This window comes from Amblyraja radiata, chromosome 39, assembly GCF_010909765.2.
Source record: "Amblyraja radiata isolate CabotCenter1 chromosome 39, sAmbRad1.1.pri, whole genome shotgun sequence".
NCBI classification, from domain to species: domain Eukaryota; kingdom Metazoa; phylum Chordata; class Chondrichthyes; order Rajiformes; family Rajidae; genus Amblyraja; species Amblyraja radiata.
The window spans coordinates 15559257-15578972 of record NC_045994.1 but is presented as its reverse complement, the minus strand read 5'-3'; the positions used below and the strand labels follow the sequence as shown (position 1 = coordinate 15578972).

The window sequence follows — 19716 nt, the reverse complement described above, 5'->3', positions numbered from 1 at the left end:
GATCTCCCGGTGGCTCAGCACTTCAACTCCCCCTCCCATTCCCAATCTGACCTTTCCGTCCTGGCCCTCCTCCATTGTCAGAGTGAGGCCCAGCCCAAATTGGAGGAACGGCACCTCATGCTTTGCTTGGGTAGTTTACACCCCAGCGGTATGAACATTGACTTCTCCATTTCTGATTGGGGATGATCAGCCATGATCACATTGAATGGCGGTGCTGGCTCGAAGGGCTGAATGGCCTACTCCTGCACCTATTGTCTATTGTCTATTGCCACTTGTACCATGCTGTCTACTTTCATTACTATGGTATTTTCAGGGAGCTATGGACCTGGAGCCCAAGGTAATTTTGTTCCATCTTCAGTAAAGTTGAAGATGATTTCTTCTTGTTTCAGGCTGGAGAATCTTGAAAGGCTCCCCCACACTTCTCACAGCATGTGGCACGGCTACTAACAAAATCTTTTGAAATGGTGATAAGACGTTCCAAATTGGTGACACTTCACAAATACATCCGCGCTTGCTACAGATTCTAAAGACCCGACCTCGTGCTTCAATCCGATGTACACATTTCCGTTAAAACCCATTCACTTGTATTTCCTTTTGTTTAGTAATGACTTTAAAGAGACTGAATGGTAAGTGACACTTGAGTACCAACACTCGGTGTAAGACTACTATAAAATGTACCATTTCACTCCACAGACATTAAACTCGAGTGAAAGGTTGATGATCAATGAAATGAATACAGTTACAAACATGTTTTATAAATTGCAGCTATTCAGAGCTGGATTGTTCATAGTGCATGAATAATGAAGGAAGACTTGTTTTTTTTTTTAGAAGTACAGCGTGGAAACAGGCCCTTTGGCCCACCGAGTCCGCACCGACCAGCGATCCCCGCAACATCAACACTATCCCACACACACTAGGGACAATTTGCACTTATACCAAGCCGATTAACCTACTTACCTGTACGTCTTTGGAGTGCGGGGGGGAAACCGAAGATCTCGGAGAAAACCCACGCGGGTCACGGGGAGAACGTACAATCTCCGTACGGACAGCGCCCGTAGTCGGGATCGAACCCGGGTCTCCGGCGCTGCAAGAGGCAAGGCATGGGGGGAGGACAGGCCGCGCTGGGCAGTGGGAGGAGTCATTGTGGAACAGTAGTCAGTCATAAGGCATAGGAACTGAATTAAGCCATCAAGGCTGCTCTGCCATTCAATCAAGGCTGGTCTATCTTTCCCTCTCAACCCCATTCTCCTGCCTTCTCCCCATAACCTTTGAGAACCTTACTAATCGAGAACCTACCAATCTGCGCTTTAAAACTACCCAAGGAGTTGGCCTCCAGTGCCTTCTGTGGCAATTAATTCCACAGATTCACCGCCCTCTGACTAGAGAAATTCCTTCTCATCTCCTTCCTTTTATTCGGAGGCTGTGGCCTTTGGTTCTAGACACTCCCACTAGCGGAAACATCCTTGTTTGGTGTGTGCCGGTGCATCTTGTATTGGCCCCCACCCTACTGCAGAGCCCAGACAGCACACAGTGTGAACTGTCTCAACGTCGGAAGAAGGGTACCGACCCAAATCCTTTCCCCCAGAGGTGCTGCCTGACCCGCTGAGTTACTCCAGCACACACCTCATAGGAAAGATGTTGTCATGCTGGAAAGGGTGCAGAGAGGATTTACCAGGATTGTGTCAGGACTCAAGGGTCTGGGCTACAGGGGAGGGGTTGAGCAAGCTGGGACTCTATTCCCTGGAGTGTAGGAGGATGAGGGTGATTCTATAGCGGTGCGTAAAAACATGAGAGGAATGGATTGAGCAGGCGCACAGAGTCTCTTGCCCAGTGTAAGGGAATCGAGAACCAGAGGGCACAGGTTTAAGGTGAAGCGGGAAAGATTTAAGAGGAATTTGAGCGGCAACGTTTTCACACAGGTGGGCGTATGGAACGAGCTGCCAGAGGAGGTAGTTGAGGCAGTGACTATCGCAACGTTTAAGAAGCAATTAGACAGGTACATGGATGGGACATGTTTAGAGGGATATGGGTCAATAGACAATAGACAATAGGTGCAGGAGTAGGCCATTCGACCCTTCGAGCCAGCACCGCCATTCAATGAGATCATGGCTGATCATCCACAATCAGTACCCCGTTCCTGCCTTCTCCCCATATCCCCTGACTCCGCTATCTTTAAGAGCCCTATCTAGCTCTCTCTTGAAAGTATCCAGAGATCTGGCCTCCGCCGCCCTCTGAGGCAGAGAATTCCACAGACTCACCACTCTCAGTGATAAAAAGTGTTTCCTCGTCTCCGTTCTAATTGGCTTACCCCTCATTCTTAATGGGTCAAATGCAGCAGGGTGGGACTGGTGCAGATGGGACATGCTGGGTGGTGAGGGCAAGTTGGGCCGAAGGAAGGGCCTGTTTCCACTCTATGTACCCGATATGACTCTTTGTCACTTTGTGTCTATCTTCTACACAGAGTGAACGTTTGACTAAGAATCAGGCCCCAATCAAGAGGGCTGTTTTATCCTGGAAAATGTCTCCTGTATTTCCATGTGACATTATTTTAATAACGAGCTGTAAATACGAACATATTTCTGCAGGGAATCCTGCCTTAATTGTGTTCTGTCGGGTGTGAATCATTCCCAGAAGGGAGCGGGTCAGTTGACACGTTTTCACATTTTTATTAAATTCTGCAGTTCATGAATGTATTGTGGCAAATGACAGGGTTCTTTCTTGCTGAAGATCTGCTTGGAATTAGTCAGGAGCATGTCAACCACTTTCACTGGCTCTGACTGAATGTAGGAGTTTCCTTGTGATCAACAAAAGAGTGGGCAGGATTTATTTGGACGGCGATATCGCAGGCTTTATACCGACCGCTGTAAATCTAACGTCATTGTGAGTGATGGGCGGAAATAATTATAATATTTATTTATTTGCCATTCGGACATATGTATACATTTGAACAAAATGTCGTTCCTCATTTGATATTGATGTAAGGTGCCAGTTCTGTGTGTGTGTGTGTGTGTGTGTGTGTGTGTGTGTACGGATGTGTGTGTGTGTGTGTACGGATGTGTGTGTGTGTGTGTGTGTGTGAGTGTGTGTGTACATGTGTGTGTGTGTGTGTGTGTGTGTGTGTGTACGGATGTGTGTGTGTGTGTGTGTGTACGGATGTGTGTGTGTGTGTGTGTGTGTGTACGGATGTGTGTGTGTGTGTGTGTGTGTGTGTGTGTGTGTGTGTGTGTGTGTGTGTGTGTGTGTGTGTGTGTGTGTGTGTGTACGGATGTGTGTGTGTGTGTGTGTGTGTGTGTGTGTGTGTGTATGTGTGTGTGTGTGTGTGTGTACGGATGTGTGTGTGCGTGCGTGCGTGCGTGCGTGCGTGCGTGTGTGTGTGTGTGTTGGGGGTACGGCCGCCAACTTTCTCACTCCCAAATAAGGGACAAAAGGTCAAAATACGGGACAAATTCCCGACGGCAATTCCTTGACCGACTGGGCCGTGGCTGGGTGAATGATGAGTTGGCCCGGGTGCTGGACTGCACACAAAGCCCAGCCGGCGGGGCAGCTGAGCAGTCCAAAGTCTGGCACCCCGTCCGACTCACGAACCGATGATCGGCCATGAGAAGGAGGGGTGGTGGTGGTGTCGGCGGTAAGCGAAGGTCCGAAGGTCAGACAGCTGGCCGGGCTGCCGACCAACGGGGCCACGGGCGAGGTGCTGCTGCTGCACTCCATGGGCTGCACTACGTTGGGACGGGTGAGCCGGAGTGCAGGGGGGGGGGGGGGGGGGGGGCGGGTACGGCGTTCCGACCCGACCCGAGGTAGTAGCAGTGACCTCCGGTCCCAGACCCTCCCACCAGTGGAAACATCCAATCCACATCCACTCTCTCTCTGCCTTTCATTGTTCTGTGAGTTTCAAAGAAGGTTGCCTAGGTTCAGTAGCTACATGTTGTTTAAGAAGGAACTGTGCAGATGCTGGAAAATCGAAGGTACACAAAAATGCTGGAGAAACTCAGCGGGTGCAGCAGCATCTATGGAGCGGAGGAAATAGGCAACGTTTCGGGCCGAAACCCGGAAGGGTTTCGTCCCGAAACGTTACCTATTTCCTTCAGTCTGAAGAAGGGTTTCGGCCCGAAACGTTGCCTATTTCCTTCAGTCTGAAGAAGGGTTTCGGCCCGAAACGTTGCCTATTTCCTTCGCTCCATAGATGCTGCTGCACCCGCTGATTTTCTCCAGCATTTTTGTCTACCTTCAGTAGCTACATTAGAGGCTGGATTTTAAATTCACCTTCCCAGCCCATGCAGTTGTGGGCAAATTGATTCTCTCTTCAAGGCTTTGTCTATTTTGCAACGACGTTGTGCTTGTGTCTTTACAAGGGCCCATTTATCACAGCAAAAACAATCATCATTGTGTCCTTGCAAGGTGGGAACGTCAGCAGCCTGTAGAGGGGCTGGCTAATGTATTAACGAGCTATGGTGTGGGCGGTGGGGTGATCGAATGGGGAGCAGGTGAGTGTTGGGAAGATGCCGAAATAGTGGTGATGGCTTTTCAGCTGCGGGTTACGGCACAGTACCACAGCGGTAGAGTTTCTGCCTCACAGCGTCAGAGACCCGGATATGATCCCGACTAGACCTGGGTGTTGTCTGTGTGGAGTTTGCATGTTCTCCATGTGACCGCGTGGGTTTTTCTCCGGGTGCTCTGGTTTTCACCCACGTTCCAAAGACGTGTGGGTTTGTAGGTTAAATGCCTTTGGTAAAATTGTAAATTGCCCCCTCGTCTGTGGTGTGGTGCTAGTGTAGGGGGTGATCGGTATTCGGCGCGGACTTGGTGGGCTGTTTCCGTGCTGTCACCAGCACATCTCCTTTAAGCTTTGCCTCTCTCACCTTAAAGCAACGCCCTTCTGCAAAATAGGGTTTTGTAAAATCGTAAAATTGACACCGATGTTACATAGAAACATAGAAACATAGGAAATAGGTGCAGGAGGAGGCCATTCAGCCCTTCGAGCCAGCACCGCCATTCATTGTGATCATGGCTGATCGTCCCCTATCAATAACCCGTGCCTGCCTTCTCCCCATATCCCTTGATTCCACTAGCCCCTAGAGCTCTATCTAACTCTCTCTTAAATCCATCCAGTGACTTGGCCTCCACTGCCCTCTGTGGCAGGGAATTCCACAAATTCACAACTCTCTGGGTGAAAAGTTTTTTTCTCACCTCAGTCTTAAATGGCCTCCCCTTTATTCTGAGACCGTGGCCCCTGGTTCTGGACTCGCCCAACATTGGGAACATTTTGCCCAGTCCTTTTATAATTTTATATGTTTCTATAAGATCCCCCCCTCATCCTTCTAAACTCCAGCGAATACATGCCTAGTCTTTTCAATCTTTCCACATATGACAGTCCCGCCATCCCAGGGATCAATCTCGTGAACCTGCGCTGCACTGCCTCAATCACAAGGATGTCCTTCCTCAAATTAGGAGATCAAAACTGGACACAATACTCCAGATGTGGTCTCACCAGAGCCCTATACAACTGCAGAAGAACCTCTGTACTCCTATGCTGCAATCCTCTTGTTATGAAGTTGATTGTGTGGAGTCTGATTAATGAAACCGGTGACTACTTGGGTCCTTACCTTATCGGTGTTAGCCAAGGGAAAGGATATGGAGTGTTGCAGAGTATAGTGGAAGCTTAGACAACTCATAGACAGCTGCTATTTATAGCAAGTTAATAGCAACGTGTATCTCAGTGATAATAGAATGCAGGTGAATACATTGGAGAAGAGAAGGGATACTGATTAAATATTCATTATAAAGAAAAATTGCTTTGAGCTATGTTACCTCAATTACCTTCCTGTGAATTTATTTCTGAATTTTACTTCATGTTATGGAGAGCCTGCGATGAAGTGGCACTGTGTATAAAGATTGCATTACTGCTGCTGTTAAAGTGGTGGCTCACCAAGTGCGTGCACGACTCGGGAAAAGGCTCGGTTACAGCGCAAATCTCAGGTGTTTGCAGGTAAATTCACGAGAGTGGGAGTATTATGTATAACAACATTGAAATGGGGGTCAAGGAAGGAGTGCTCACGTCGGGGCCCTGCTTCCACCACCACGCACAAGAAGCACAAGGGCCCGTCCCACTTGGGAGTCATTTGGGCGTCACGCAGTTGGCGGGCGAAGATTTTGTACATCCCTACAAGAAGCGACAAGACAGACACCATTGTATGCAGATGCTGAGAAGTGCGCTCAGCTCTGGCTGAACAACTCCTAATCTTGTGTGTGGACTCGACAAAGAAGAAGGCATTTAAAAGAAGGTGGACAAAAATGCTGGAGAAACTCAGCGGGTGCAGCAGCATCTATGGAGCGAAGGAAATAGGCAACGTTTCAGGGCCCGAAACCCTTCTTCAGACTGAAGGAAATAGGCAACGTTTCGGGCCGAAACCCTTCTTCAGACTGAAGGAAATAGGCAACGTTTCGGGCCGAAACCCTTCATCAGACTGAAGGAAATAGGCAACGTTTCGGGCCGAAACCCTTCTTCAGACTGAAGGAAATAGGCAACGTTTCGGGCCGAAACCTTTCATCAGACTGAAGGAAATAGGCAACGTTTCGGGCCGAAACCCTTCATCAGACTGAAGGAAATAGGCAACGTTTCGGCCCGAAACCCTTCCGGGTTTCGGCCCGAAACGTTGCCTATTTCCTTCGCTCCATAGATGCTGCTGCACCCGCTGAGTTTCTCCAGCATTTTTGTCTACCTTCGATTTTCCAGCATCTGCACAGTTCCTTCTTAGACATTTAAAAGATATTGGGACAGGTAGATAGACGGACAGGCACACGGACGTGGGCCAAAAGCGGGCAGGGTGGGACTAGTGTAGACGTGGCATCTCGGTGGGCATGGGCAAGATGGGCCGAAGGGCCTGTTTCTGTTGTGCTCTGCGATTCTATTCATGGATCTAAATGGAATAACAACAGCTGCCGGTGGACTTGAACGAGGTTCAAAGTGGTGTTGAAAGATGATGCCAGGAATAAAGGGCCTGAGCTACAGGGAGGGTCTGGGCAGGCTGGGACTTTATTTCTTGGAGTGCAGGAGGCTGAGGCATGCCCTTGTAGAGGTGTTTTAACTCATGAAGGGAGTAGATGGGGAGACTGCCCAAAGCATTTTTAGCTGGAGTGCAGAATTCACGAACCAGAGGACATAGGCTTATGGTCAGAGGGGAAAGATTTAATGGGAACGTGAGGTGTACCTTTTCCACTCAGAGGATAGCGGGTTTAAGGAACGGGGAAAGGCGAGGGAGAACTTCCATCGCATGTTAAATAGATTTCATCAAAAGCAAATGGATTTCATGATTGTTATCCAATGTTTTAACATTGGTTTTAGAATCCTTGCCTGGAGGTCTGTCATATTAAGCATGAATCTATTAAATAGCATTGATATAAATGAACTCTCTCAATGCAGAAACAGGGTGCGCACATTGAGCCTTCCTTCATTCAGTGGGATGTGGCCTCCACTTCCAAAGCCAACAGTTGCTGGCCCAATACCCTGGCAAAGGGACGGCATGGTGGGTCAGCGGTAGAGTCGCTGCCTTCAAAGCCCCTGTCCCACTTAGGAGATCTCTGGTGACCATGCCCGCCACCTAAAAAAAAAAATCAAGGTCGAGGTGACCTGCAACCTCCTACCACCTCCCACACATGTGTTGAAAACCTTCCTCAACTAAGCTTCGACCAGACCTGCGACTAAAAAATTATGGATTTTTAAAACGGCAAGCTATTTTTAGTCGAGGCCGGTTTTAATCATGATGAAAAAATAGCAGCAACCTAGATGAAGTCTCGACCACGCGGAGACCACTTTCCACCATTAGGGAGAGTGACCAAAACCTCCGGTGACCTCATGGAAACCTTGGGTGGCGGGCAAGGTCACCAGAGGTTGCTGTTTATGTCTCCTAAGTGGGACAGGGGCTTTACCTCGCCAGAGATCCAGGCTCCATCCTGACGATGGGCTTGTACATTCTCCCCGTGACTGCGTGTGTATCCCCCCACCGCCCCCCCACCCCCGGGTGCTCTTGTTTCCTCCCACAAAGACCTGCAGGTTTTCAGGTTAATTTGTCTTTGGTAAACATTTTAAATGCTTAGGATTGTGCTAGTTTGGGACGACAGATGGCACAATGGGCTAAGTGTTCGGCTGGCAACCGGAAGGTAGCCGGTTCGAATCCTGCTTGGAGTGCATACTGTCGTTGTGTCCTTGGGCAAGACACTTCACCCACCTTTGCCTATGTGTGTGAGTGATTGGTGGTGGTCGGAGGGGCCGTAGGCGCAGATTGGCAGCCACGCTTCCGTCAGTCTGCCCCAGGGCAGCTGTGGCTACAGAAGTAGCTTACCACCACCGAGTGTGACTGAGGAGTGAATGAATAATGCGATGTAAAGCGCCTTGAGTATTAGAAAGGCGCTATATAAATCCCATCCATTATTATTATTATTAGTTTGCGGGGATCGCTGGTCGGCACGGACTGGGTGGGCCAAAGGGTCTGTTTCTGCGCCGTCTCTAAACTAAACTAAACTAAACTATACTTAGTTAAACTAAACAAATTCAAAATCTTTGTAATACAGAGACATAAGAGACTGCAGATGCTGGAATCGTGAGTAAAACCCAAAGTGCTGGAGGAACTCAGTGGGTCAGGCAGCATCCATGCACGGATAGGACAGTCAACAGGTTGGGGCGTTTCTTTATTTTAGTTTAGTTTAGTTTATTGTCACGTGTACTGATGGTACAGTGAAAAGCTTTTTTGTTGCCTGCTATCCAGTCAGCGGAAAGACAATACATGACTACAGACAAGCCAGCAACAGTGTATAGATACAGGATAAAGGGAATAGCGTTTAGTGCAAGATGAAGTCTGATTCGGACTGATCCAAAACCATCTGTCCATTCTCTCCACAGATGCTGCCTGACCCGCTGAGTTCCTCCAGCACTTTGTATTTTTTACAGGATTCCAGCATCTGCAGTCTCTTGTTGCTCTTTATTCCAAGGAATTTGATTTAAGGATTGTTTTGGGAATTTTCAGGGACTTTTAAAGAATCACTATTTTCTGTAAGAGAGAAACTAATGCCCCTGTCCCACTTAGGAAACCTGAACGGAAACCTCTGGAGACTTTGCGCCCCACCCAAGGTTTCCGTGCGGTTCCCGGAGGTTTTTGTCAGTCTCCCTACCTGCTTCCACTACCTGCAACCTCCGGCAACCACCTGCAACCTCCGGGAACCGCACGGAAACCTTGGGTGGGGCGCAAAGTCTCCAGAGGTTTCCGTTCAGGTTTCCTAAGTGGGACAGGGGCATAACTCTATTGGTGGGGGAGTCTATGTAGAAGGGCTGATGACCATACAATCAGACTGAGACCATTAAGGCAAGAGACTTTTACAGGAATATTTACATGCGTTAGGGTTAGCGGTAGATTTAAATTGTAGTTTTAAGTTCTTAGTTTTAGAGATACAGCGTGGAAAAATGGTTTTATTGGCCCGCCGAGTCCATGCAAACCATCGATCACCTGTTCAAACTGGTTCTTTGGCTTGAACACTAGGTGCTGAAGCCAATTAATCTAAAAACCCGAAGGTACACAAAATTGCTGGGGAAACTCAGCGGGTGCAGCAGCATCTATGGAGCGAAGGAAATAGGCGACGTTTCGGGCCGAAACCCTTCTTCAGACACAACTAAAAACCCGCATGTCTTTAGGACATGGGAGGAAACTAGAGGAAACCCACGCGGCCACGGGCAGAACGTGGAAACTCCGCACAGGCAGCACCCCAGGTCAGGATCGAACCCAGGTCTCTGACGCTGGGAGATTATTACATTTTATAACAACTGTGCTAAGACAGAATCGAGACAGGTGATTCGGGTTAAGATACAGATTGGATTGGTAGCTGAGTGATATGGATGTTAATATATATCACTCCAGTGGCCTGGTTGGATAGCACTTACAAGCACCATTCATTGAATCATAGGCTTGTTATAGCACAGAATTGGTCATTGAATTGATGTTGCCTTCTGCTAGGGAGATTGTGTCAGAACTAATCAACACTTGACTGAGACTGGAACTTGTAGGGACAGATGTTCTCTGTACGAGAGTCCAGTGCACACTGGGGCTGAAGTGGGAGGTGATTTATTTATATTGCTCTCCTCCACTCATCCTGATGGTCACAAACAAATTACATTCAAGGGACAATGGAGATGATTAACATTGCTCAACATTTCGAGGTGTACTGACATGCACGGGTTGTGGTGAGGAAATCCAGCCAACTTTGAACCCTGTGTAACACGATTCAATGATTTCTATTAAAACCATCAATAAGGATATATGTGAACACACAGATGTGGAGACACACAAACATACATATACACATGCGTGTGCACATTCACACGCGAGGTTGGATATTAAAACCCATGCGATCACAGGGAGAACATAAAACTCCTATGGGTGCAGCGTATACTGAGTTTGCATGCTTCCCCTCTGAATGTTGTGGTCAGCAGGGCAGTATTCTGCATATCGCCAACTTGGACAATTTTACATTTTTTTATCAAGCCAATTAATCTACAAACCTGTACGTCTTTGGAGTGTGGGAGGAAACCGAAAACATAGAAACATAGAAAATAGGTGCAGGAGTAGAGGCCATTCGGCCCTTCGAGCCTGCACCGCCATTCAATATGATCATGGCTGATCATCCAACTTAGTATCCTGTACCTGCCTTCTCTCCATACCCCCCTGATCCCCTTAGCCACACGGGCCACATCTAACTCCCTCTTAAATATAGCCAATGAACTGTGTGGCCTCAACTACCTTCTGTGGCAGAGAATTCCAGATTCACCACTTTCTCCACAACAAGACTATCGGAGAAAACCCATGCAGGTCGCAGGGGGATCGTACAAACTCGATACAGACAGCACCCGTAGTTGGGATCGAACCCGGGTCTCTGGCTCTGCATTTTGCTGTAAGGCAGCAACTCTACCGCTGCACCACTGTGACCTCTCCGGTTTCCTCCCACATCCCAAAACTTTGTGGGATAATTGGCAATCTTTGACCCCTATTCTTGGTCCCTAATTTGTGACATAACTTCTTTACCTGACAGCAGTGAGGTGAGACTCACCCTGTTGGGGAGTTAACGGGAGAGACAGATTTAAAGGATAGCTGGATACACAGCAAGGAGAAGGCCATAGAGTTTGGACATTCTCCTTGTGACCATAGAGGCATGGGACCATAGTGTGATACAGCTTGGAAACAGGCCCTATGGCCCAACTTGCCCACACCGGCAAAAATATCCCATCTACACTAGTCTCACCTGCCTGCGTTTGGTCCTTATCCCTCCAAACCCATCCTATATCTGGAGAAGGGTTTCGGCCCGAAACGTTGCCTATTTCCTTCAGGGTTTCGGCCCGAAACGTTGCCTATTTCCTTCGCTCCATAGATGCTGCTGCACCCGCTGAGTTTCTCCAGCACTTTTGTCTACCTATCCATGTACCTGTCTAACTGTTTCTTAAACATTGGGATAGTCAGTCCCAGCCTCAACTACCTCCTCTGGCAGCTCGTCTCATACACCCACCACCCTTTGTGTGACAAATTTACCCCTCAGATGCCCATTAAAGTTTTCCCCTTCATCTCAAAGTCCTCTGGTCCTCGATTCACCTACTCTGGGCAAGAAACACTGTGCATCTACATTGAAGGGTGCGATTGGGAGAGGTAGTGGTGGCTCTAATGGAGCAGGAACACTGGTCCCAAGGATCTGTTTATACGCTCTGCTTGCCATGACATTCTATAAAACGGTTCCACATTATGATGAAGATCCATTGTCTTGAAATATTAATTACTTGACAGCTATATTAAACATACAATGGAATTGGTCCCAGAGGCAGCAATTTAGGTGGCGAATGTTGTTTATATGTGAACTCTCATAAAGTATTTATGTAATAAATTAAAATGGGAATAATACTGAGATAAATGAACAATATTTTCTCATTCTAAAGGCCTGTATGATGAATCTCACCTCACGGTGTTTGTACTCTCTTATGTAAATGACTTTTTCAGGACCAGTCTGTTGCTATGATGGCTTCTATGCGGTGCTGAAATTACTACACACAAATGACACAGAATATAAAGTCAAAAAGACTGCAGGGGCATCATAAGTGCTCCATTTACATCAAGTAGCTAATCTATTATCCGGTGAAGATCTGTCACATTCCCCAATGATAAAGGGGTTTTCATCTCCTCTCTCTATTTGCCGTGATTTTCACAGTTGATTTCTCTTGTCTCGGGAAGCGTCCCCCCCCCCCCCCCCCCTCCCCCCGCATTGTATGCATGTGTGGTTCATAATTGGTGCTTAAAACGTCACGGAGAGCTTCCTTCCAAACTACTAAAGGACGTTTCGTTGTGTGGGGAAGATAGACTCAAAGTGCTGGATGGAGTAACTCAGCGGGTCAGTCAGCATCCCTGGAGAGAAGGAATGGGTGATGTTTCGGGTCGAGACCCTTCTTCGGACTTAGACAATAGACACTAGACAATAGACAATAGACAATAGGTGCAGCAGTAGGCCATTAGGCCCTTCGAGCCAGCATCGCCATTCAATGTGATCATGGCTGATCATCCCCAATCAGTACCCCGTTCCTGCCTTCTCCCCATATCCCCTGACACCGCTATCTTTAAGAGCCCTATCTAGCTCTCTCTTGAAAGCATCCAGAGAAACCTGCCTCCACCGCCCTCTGAGGCAGAGAATTCCACAGACAGGCAGAGAATTCCACAGACTTCATTGCATAGCATTGTCTGCAGTGCGGAGGGTGGGTGGGCCGGTGTCTGACTGACCCCCACTCAATATCCATGTCCCTGTGCATCAACAGTATGATGGCATCTGTGAGCAGGGTTATGCAGGGTGGCACAGAGGTTAGAGCTACCGCCTTACGGCGCCAGAGACCCGGGTTCGACCCTGACCTCCAGTGCTGTCTGTACGGAGTTTGTCCGTTCTCCCCCTAGAGGAGGACGAGGAGAAATCTGTAATTTTGTTTACTTCTACAGATTTCCCTCGGGTACATCCTCCCACATCGCAAAGTACACTGGGAAATAATTCCTGGTGTCGGGAAGCAGGAGGAGATGATCCCAGTCCTGGTTTAATCCAGCCTGGGTGGGACAGTGCTGTAGCGATAGAGCTGCTGCCTTACAGTGCCAGGAACCCGGGCTCAATCCTAACTATCTGTGTGGAGTTTGCACGTTCTCCCTGTGACCTGGTGGGTTACCTCCGGGTGCTCCGGTTTCCTCCCACATTCCAAAGATGTGTTGGCTTGCACGTTTGTGGATGATCATGAGGCTGGAAACTTGAAGTATCCCGAGCTAATTCTGCTACCACCATCATCTATTGCAGGGGTGGGGAACCTTTTCATGTTGGAAGGCTGCGTTAAGTTAGCTGTAATCTAATAAGGCCGCATTCAAGAAACTTCAATTAGATATACAATGCTATCTCTGCCTCAGAGGGCGGTGGAGGCAGGTTCTCTGGATGCTTTCAAGAGAGAGCTAGATAGGGCTCTTAAAAATAGCGGAGTCAGGGGATATGGGGATAGGCAGGACTGATTGGGGATGATCAGCCATGATCACATTGAATGGCTCGAAGGCCCGAATGGCCTACTCCTGCACCTATTGTCTATTGTCTTCTCTCTCTCTTTCCTTCTTTCTCTTTCCTCCTCAGCTATATCCCAGGTCTTAATCAGGCAAATGAACAGCGTGTAAGACAAGTTCTGAACCGTGTGATGTGGTGTCTGGCCCCGTTGTTACAAGAGAGGGAAAAAAAAATTCTTAATAGAATTAATGAAAGATGACAGCGTTGTGAGCTCTTCCCGCGCGGCACAGCATCTATCTGGGAGCGTGTGTCATTTCACTTGAATACAATCCAAGCTTTTAATTAGTTAATGTTCCTTCATTATCTGTGTGTGTGAGTGTGTGTGCTGCTTGCGGTAGAATGACTCGCGTTGTCCCATGATGAGCAACAGTGTCAGCTCTCGGCCGCTGGGCTGCGCAGTTGGGCCAGTGTTCAGCATCTAGCTTGACTTGGTGGGACCCCCTAGAGCTAAAAAGATGGGACTGCTCAACAACTCAGCTGGCCAGGCAGCTTCTGCGGGGGGGAAATGGACACACGACGTGTGCAGGACGGAACTGCAGGTGCTGGTTTACACCGTAGATAGGCACACAAGGCTGGAGTAACTCAGCGGGACAGGCAGCATCTCTGGAGAACAACGATAGGTACAAAGCGCTGGAGTAACTCAGCGGGACAGGCAGCATCTCTGGAGAGGAGGAATGGGTGATGTTTCGGGTCGAGACCCTTCTTCTGACGTGGATAGACGATGTAATGGTCTGGTCTCTTCCTCAGACACAGTGCTATCATTTAAAATCTCAATTTAAAGTTTCTCACCTCACCTAGTTCTCTCCCCTTCCTCTGGCTTCATAATTTCCAATGTTGCAATCCATCTGTCTCTGTCCTGCTTTAAGGCCTATTATACCCCCACCCCCACCCCCCCCACCCCCCCCCTCACCCCAAAACCCCAAACACAACCCACACACCCCCACAAACACCAACACCACACCGACCCCCACAACCCCACCCCCCCCCCACCAACACCCCCGACCCCTACCCCACCCACCCCACACCACCCCACCCCCCCCACCTCACCACCACCCCCACCCCCCCCCACAACCCACCCCCCCCTCTCCTCACACCCCCCCCCACACAACACACACACCACACCACACACCCGTCCTCGCCAGTATCCACAACGTCTCCACAGATGCTGCCTGACCCGCTGAGTTACTCCAGCACTTTGTACCTATCCATGTTCTCCACAGATGCTGCCTGACCCACTGAGTTACTCCAGCACTCTGTGAAACGTCACCTATCCATGTTCTCCACAGATGCTGCCTGACCCACTGAGTTACTCCAGCACTCTGTGAAACGTCACCTATCCATGTTCTCCACAGATGCTGCCTGACCCGCTGAGTTACTCCAGCACTTTGTGACTTTTTTCTGTAGACCAGCATCTGCAGCTTCTTGTTTCCGCATGTGAAATCTTCCCTTGGGATTACTCAGTTGGCTTTGACTTTTTGTTAACCCACTTTGCGCGGGAGAGGATGGGATGTTTTCAACGGGGAAAGAAATCGGTGGATTGTGGAAACTTGCAGACGAGTTGAAGGCTGTGATCCGGAGCCTGGGCGCTGGTCTAACGCACCCAAAGCCCTGAAAATGATGCTGGAAATGGGAATAAAAACGGGAAATGCTGGTGGGATCGCTCAGCCGGTCAGGCATCATCTGTGGAAGGGAAACTATTTCACCCCCTCGCCAGGACCATGGACAGTTCCATGGATGGGTTAGATTAGAAGATTCTGAAGAAGGGTTTCGACCCGAAACGTTGCCTATTTCCTTCGCTCCATAGATGCTGCTGCACCCGCTGAGTTTCTCCAGCATTTTTGTCTACATTAGAAAATAGGTACAGGAGTAGGCCATTCGGCCCTTCGAGCCAGCACCGCCATTCAATATGATCATGGCCGATCATCCACAATCAGTACCCCGTTCCTGCCTTCACTCCATATCCCTTGATTCCGTTAGCCCCGAGAGCTAAATCTAACTCTCTCTTGAAAACATCCAGAGAATTGGCCAGGGCAGGCAAATGGGGAGAGTTTAAGATGCAGGATCTTGGTCAGCAGAGCAGAGTTGGGCTGTTTCCCTGAAGACTAACTTACATTTTTACATTTTGCATTGTGCCCCCTCCCACAGTGCGGCGCTCCCTCAGTACCGCCCCCACCCGCAGCCCCACACAGTGCGGCGCTCCCTCAGTAGCCCCCCACCCCACACAGTGCGGCGCTCCCTCAGTACCGCCCCCACCCCCACCCCCACACAGTGCGGCGCTCCCTCAGTACCGCCCCCACCCCCACCCCACACAGTGCGGCGCTCCCTCAGTACCGCCCCCACCCCCACCCCCACACAGTGCGGCGCTCCCTCAGTACCGCCCCCACCCCCACCCCCACACAGTGCGGCGCTCCCTCAGTACCGCCCCCACCCCCACCCCCACACAGTGCGGCGCTCCCTCAGTACCGCCCCCTCCCTCAGCGCGGCGCTCCCTCATTATACCCCCCCCCCCTACAGCGCGGCGCTCCCTCAGTAACCCCCCCACCCCCACACAGCGCGGCGCTCCCTCAGTAGCCCCCCACCCCCACACAGTGCGGCGCTCCCTCGTTACTCCCCCCCCCCACACAGTGCGGCGCTCCCTCAGTACCGCCCCCCCCCACAGCGCGGCGCTCCCTCAGTAGCCCCCCCAACCCCACAGTGCGGCGCTCCCTCAGTAGCCCCCCCCCCCCCCCCACACACACACACACACGCACTGGACGGCGTGAGGACTGACAGAGGGAGCCCCGTCTAGTGGAAGAGACGCGAGGGGCAGGGATGTGTCCCATCTACAGTCTGACCTACTCCCCTCCACGCCCCAGCGTCAGGCCACTCGTCCCTGCCCGTCGCACCTAGCCCCCTGAGCGCCGCTCCATCCCTCCCTCCCTCCCTCCCTCCCCGCGGCACCGACGGATGCGCCAAGCGAGGGGAGGGATGCCCGAGTCTAGTTCTCTGTGGTCGTGGCTGTAATCGCCGCTGGAAGCAGCGGAGAGAGAGGCAGAGAGAGAGGCGGCGGCTGGGAGCCGCATGTGGAGGATCGGCGGCTGGACGGGACCCTCACACCCACACCCACCCTGTCCCCGGGGCAGATCTTTGCATCAACTAGCTGCCGGGCGCTTCGCCTTTGCCGGTCCCGGAGCGGGACTGCGGACAGACGGACGGGATGGATTGGCAGAGGCGTCGCTGGAGTCGGGCTCTCTCGCCTGTCCGCCGCTGAAGCCCCTCGGAGCAGCGGGGGGAGTGTGTGTGTGTGTGAGAGAGAGAGACAGACAGAGAGATACAGAGAGTGTGTGTGTGTGTGAGAGAGAGAGACAGAGAGATAGAGAGAGAGACAGAGTGTGTGAGAGAGAAAGATAGTGTGTGAGTGTGAGAGAGAGAGTGAGTGTGTGTGAGAGAGCGCACACCCCCTTCTGGATCAAAGCGGCGTCTGTGGAGATTGTTTTAACATGATCTGTGCAAACCTGCTCTTCATTCTGATCGTTATAGGTGAGTGGTGGGTGGCGAGGCTTTGCCCGGGGAGAGGGGAGGGGGGGGGGGGGGGGGGGGGGAGAAACACCGAGTCTTGGTCCTGGGTCCAGCAGCGGACTCGCCCGGGAGCTGGAAGGGAAGGCGGAGGGGAGTTACTGGAGGCTGGGCGAGCGACATGCCGTTATATACCGGCGGCACCTTAACGAGGCGCCCCTGGCCTCTGGGATAGGAGGGAGAGGCCATGGGGAGAGGACTTGGTGCCCAGAGATTGTGGGGAGGGTGAGGGGGGGAGAGGAGGGGAAGAGGGGAGGGGAAGAGGGGAGAGTGAGGGGGGGAGGAGGGAGAGAGAGAGGGAGGGGAGAGGAGGGAGAGGGAGAGGGGAGAGAGGGGGAGGGAGGGTGAGGGGGAAAGAAGGGGATAGATAGAGGGGAGGGGGGTGAGCAGGAGAGAGGGGGGGGGGAGACGGGGCAGTCAAAGTGGATGGAGATGGGGCAGAGAGAGAGAGAGAGGGGGGGGGGAGGCGAAGAGAGGGGGTGGAGGGGGAGGTGTATGTGTGTGTGTGTGTGGGGGGGTAGGGATGGAGTGACCCAGGGAAGAAAGGTAGAGATGGGGATGAAGACAAAGAATGGCCTGGTCGGGGGTGAGCTGAAAGGAGCACATCCATATTATTCCCCATTCCCTCCCGGGTTGGACCAGGAGTCACTCCATGGAATTGTGTGGGAAGGAACTGCAGATATTCTTAAATAACTCAGCGGGACGGGCAACATCTCTGGAGAGAAGGAATGGCGACGTTTCGGGTCGAGACCCTTGTTCAGACCGACATTCTTCAGAATAGAATTAGCCAGGGCGAGCAAGTTGAATAAAATGGTTTTCACGTGTAGGTGTGAGAGGTGTGTTTGATGCTGTCTGGGCCGGTAGGTGAGGGGAGATATTGGGGAATTTTATAGAATGTCTAAGGGATGTGATAAATCACCGTGTTCTTTGGTCAGTTGAGCATCAGAGTGTGAGCGTTAGTTAGGGTTTGATAATATTACCAGTAGTGTGATAAGTGGCTAGATGTCTCATTATACTTAAACCCAGCTCGAGTCTCTGTCCCACCAGAGTGACATGAACCTGATTCAGCAAGAGGACGAAATGATTGGAGGGGGGGGGGGGGGGGGGGGGGGGGTGAGAAGGAAACAGGTGAGAGAAGACTCGTGTAGCAGGGAACAGGTGCACGGAGTAAATGGGCCGAGTGGCCTGTTCTCTTTAATGTTGATGCTCGTAACCATGCAGTAGCTCCGGGAAACCAATGGAGGGAGACAGTGAAGCAGGAATAGGGAAAGGTGGGGGAGGAGAGGGAGAGGGGGGGGGGGTTGGGGGAGAGAGGGGGGTGGGGGTTGGGGGGAAGTTGGGAGAGAGGGAGGAGTGGGAGAGAGAGATGGCAGTGGGTACATGGAACTAGGCTGCCAGAGAAGGTAGCTGACTGGGACAAGTATAATGACACATTTAAAATATATTTTTACAGGTACATGGATCAGAAAGGTTTAGAGGGATATGGGCCGAACGTGGGCAAATGGGGCTAGCAGAGAAAGGGCTAGAATATGGCCCACATGGGCAGGTTGGGCTGAAGGACCTGTTTCCGTAACTGTGAGAAAGAGAGAGGGAGACAGACAGAGAGAGGGAAAGAGGCAATGGGGGAGAGGGGGAATGAGAGAGGGCAGAAAGGGAGAGAAGGAGAGGTAGAGAGAGAGGAGAGAGAGAGAGGGTGGGAAGTAGTAAGAGTGGGGGAGAGATGGGGAGGGAGGGAGAGAGATAGAAGGATTAAGAGAAACAGAGTGGGTGGGAAGGAGTGAGAGAGGAGGAGAGAGGGGAGGAGAGAGGGAAGGAGAAGGAGGGAGAAGGAGAGGCAGACAGAGAGAAAGAGGGAGGGAGAGAAAATGAATGTCTGGGTGAGTTTGTTACTGTTCATTAAAATATTAACAAACACTTCTGAATGAAATAATAATGTGGAGGAAAGTTGAGTTAACGAATAAAATATTGAGTGGAAATGGGAATCTGTACAATCCATATGCTCTCTAAATGCAATATTTGCATAACTATAACTCAGCATAGGTAAATTGTCCACGGATTAGAACAATGAAACAGAATGCTAATTGAATACAGCATGAATCTGCTACTAATGTGTGTGTGTGGATGTAATGCAGTGTCTGCAGGAACCAGCTTGTGTCGGAGATGTCCTTGGTTTAGTTATTTAACCACCTGCTTTGGACTATAGTGATACAGCACGGAAACAGGCCCTTCAGCCCACATCTTGGGGTAGTTTGTGATTCTCATTGTCTCCAATGCAGTTAACATTCTCCAATCCCCAATGGTAATCATCATTTGTCAGATCTTATTTCAAATAATCATCCCTAGAGAAGAAGGGGCTCTGCTCACTATCAATGCTGTTGCGGGAGTGTACACCAGCCTTGATGCAATTGTATAGGATGTCCTGTCTTCACAGATTGCCAAGACTTGAGGGCCTGAGCTACAGGGAGAGGTTGGGCAGGCTAGGACTTTATTCATTGGAGTGCAGAAGGTTGAACGGTCTAATTTAATTTAGAGATCCAGCCTGGAAACAGGCCCTTCGGC

The 19716-nt window shown here is 50.5% G+C and overlaps 1 protein-coding gene across 3 annotated transcripts in view; it reads left to right on the top strand.

The window, feature by feature from the left end:
* Positions 1-3061: 3061 nt before the first annotated feature.
* The window catches only part of LOC116967261 (GDNF family receptor alpha-2-like), a 145137-nt gene continuing 128482 nt past the window's right edge, over positions 3062-19716 (top strand). Inside the window, exons 1-2 of one of the 3 annotated variants that reach the window (XM_033013735.1) lie at positions 3062-3085; positions 16983-17121. In XM_033013735.1, the coding sequence (XP_032869626.1) occupies positions 17082-17121 (40 nt within the window). In that variant the 5' untranslated portion in view covers positions 3062-3085; positions 16983-17081. Of the gene's footprint in view, positions 3086-16373; positions 17122-19716 lie in introns of those variants that run through there. The other 2 variants (XM_033013734.1, XR_004410190.1) reach the window with 2 other exon arrangements.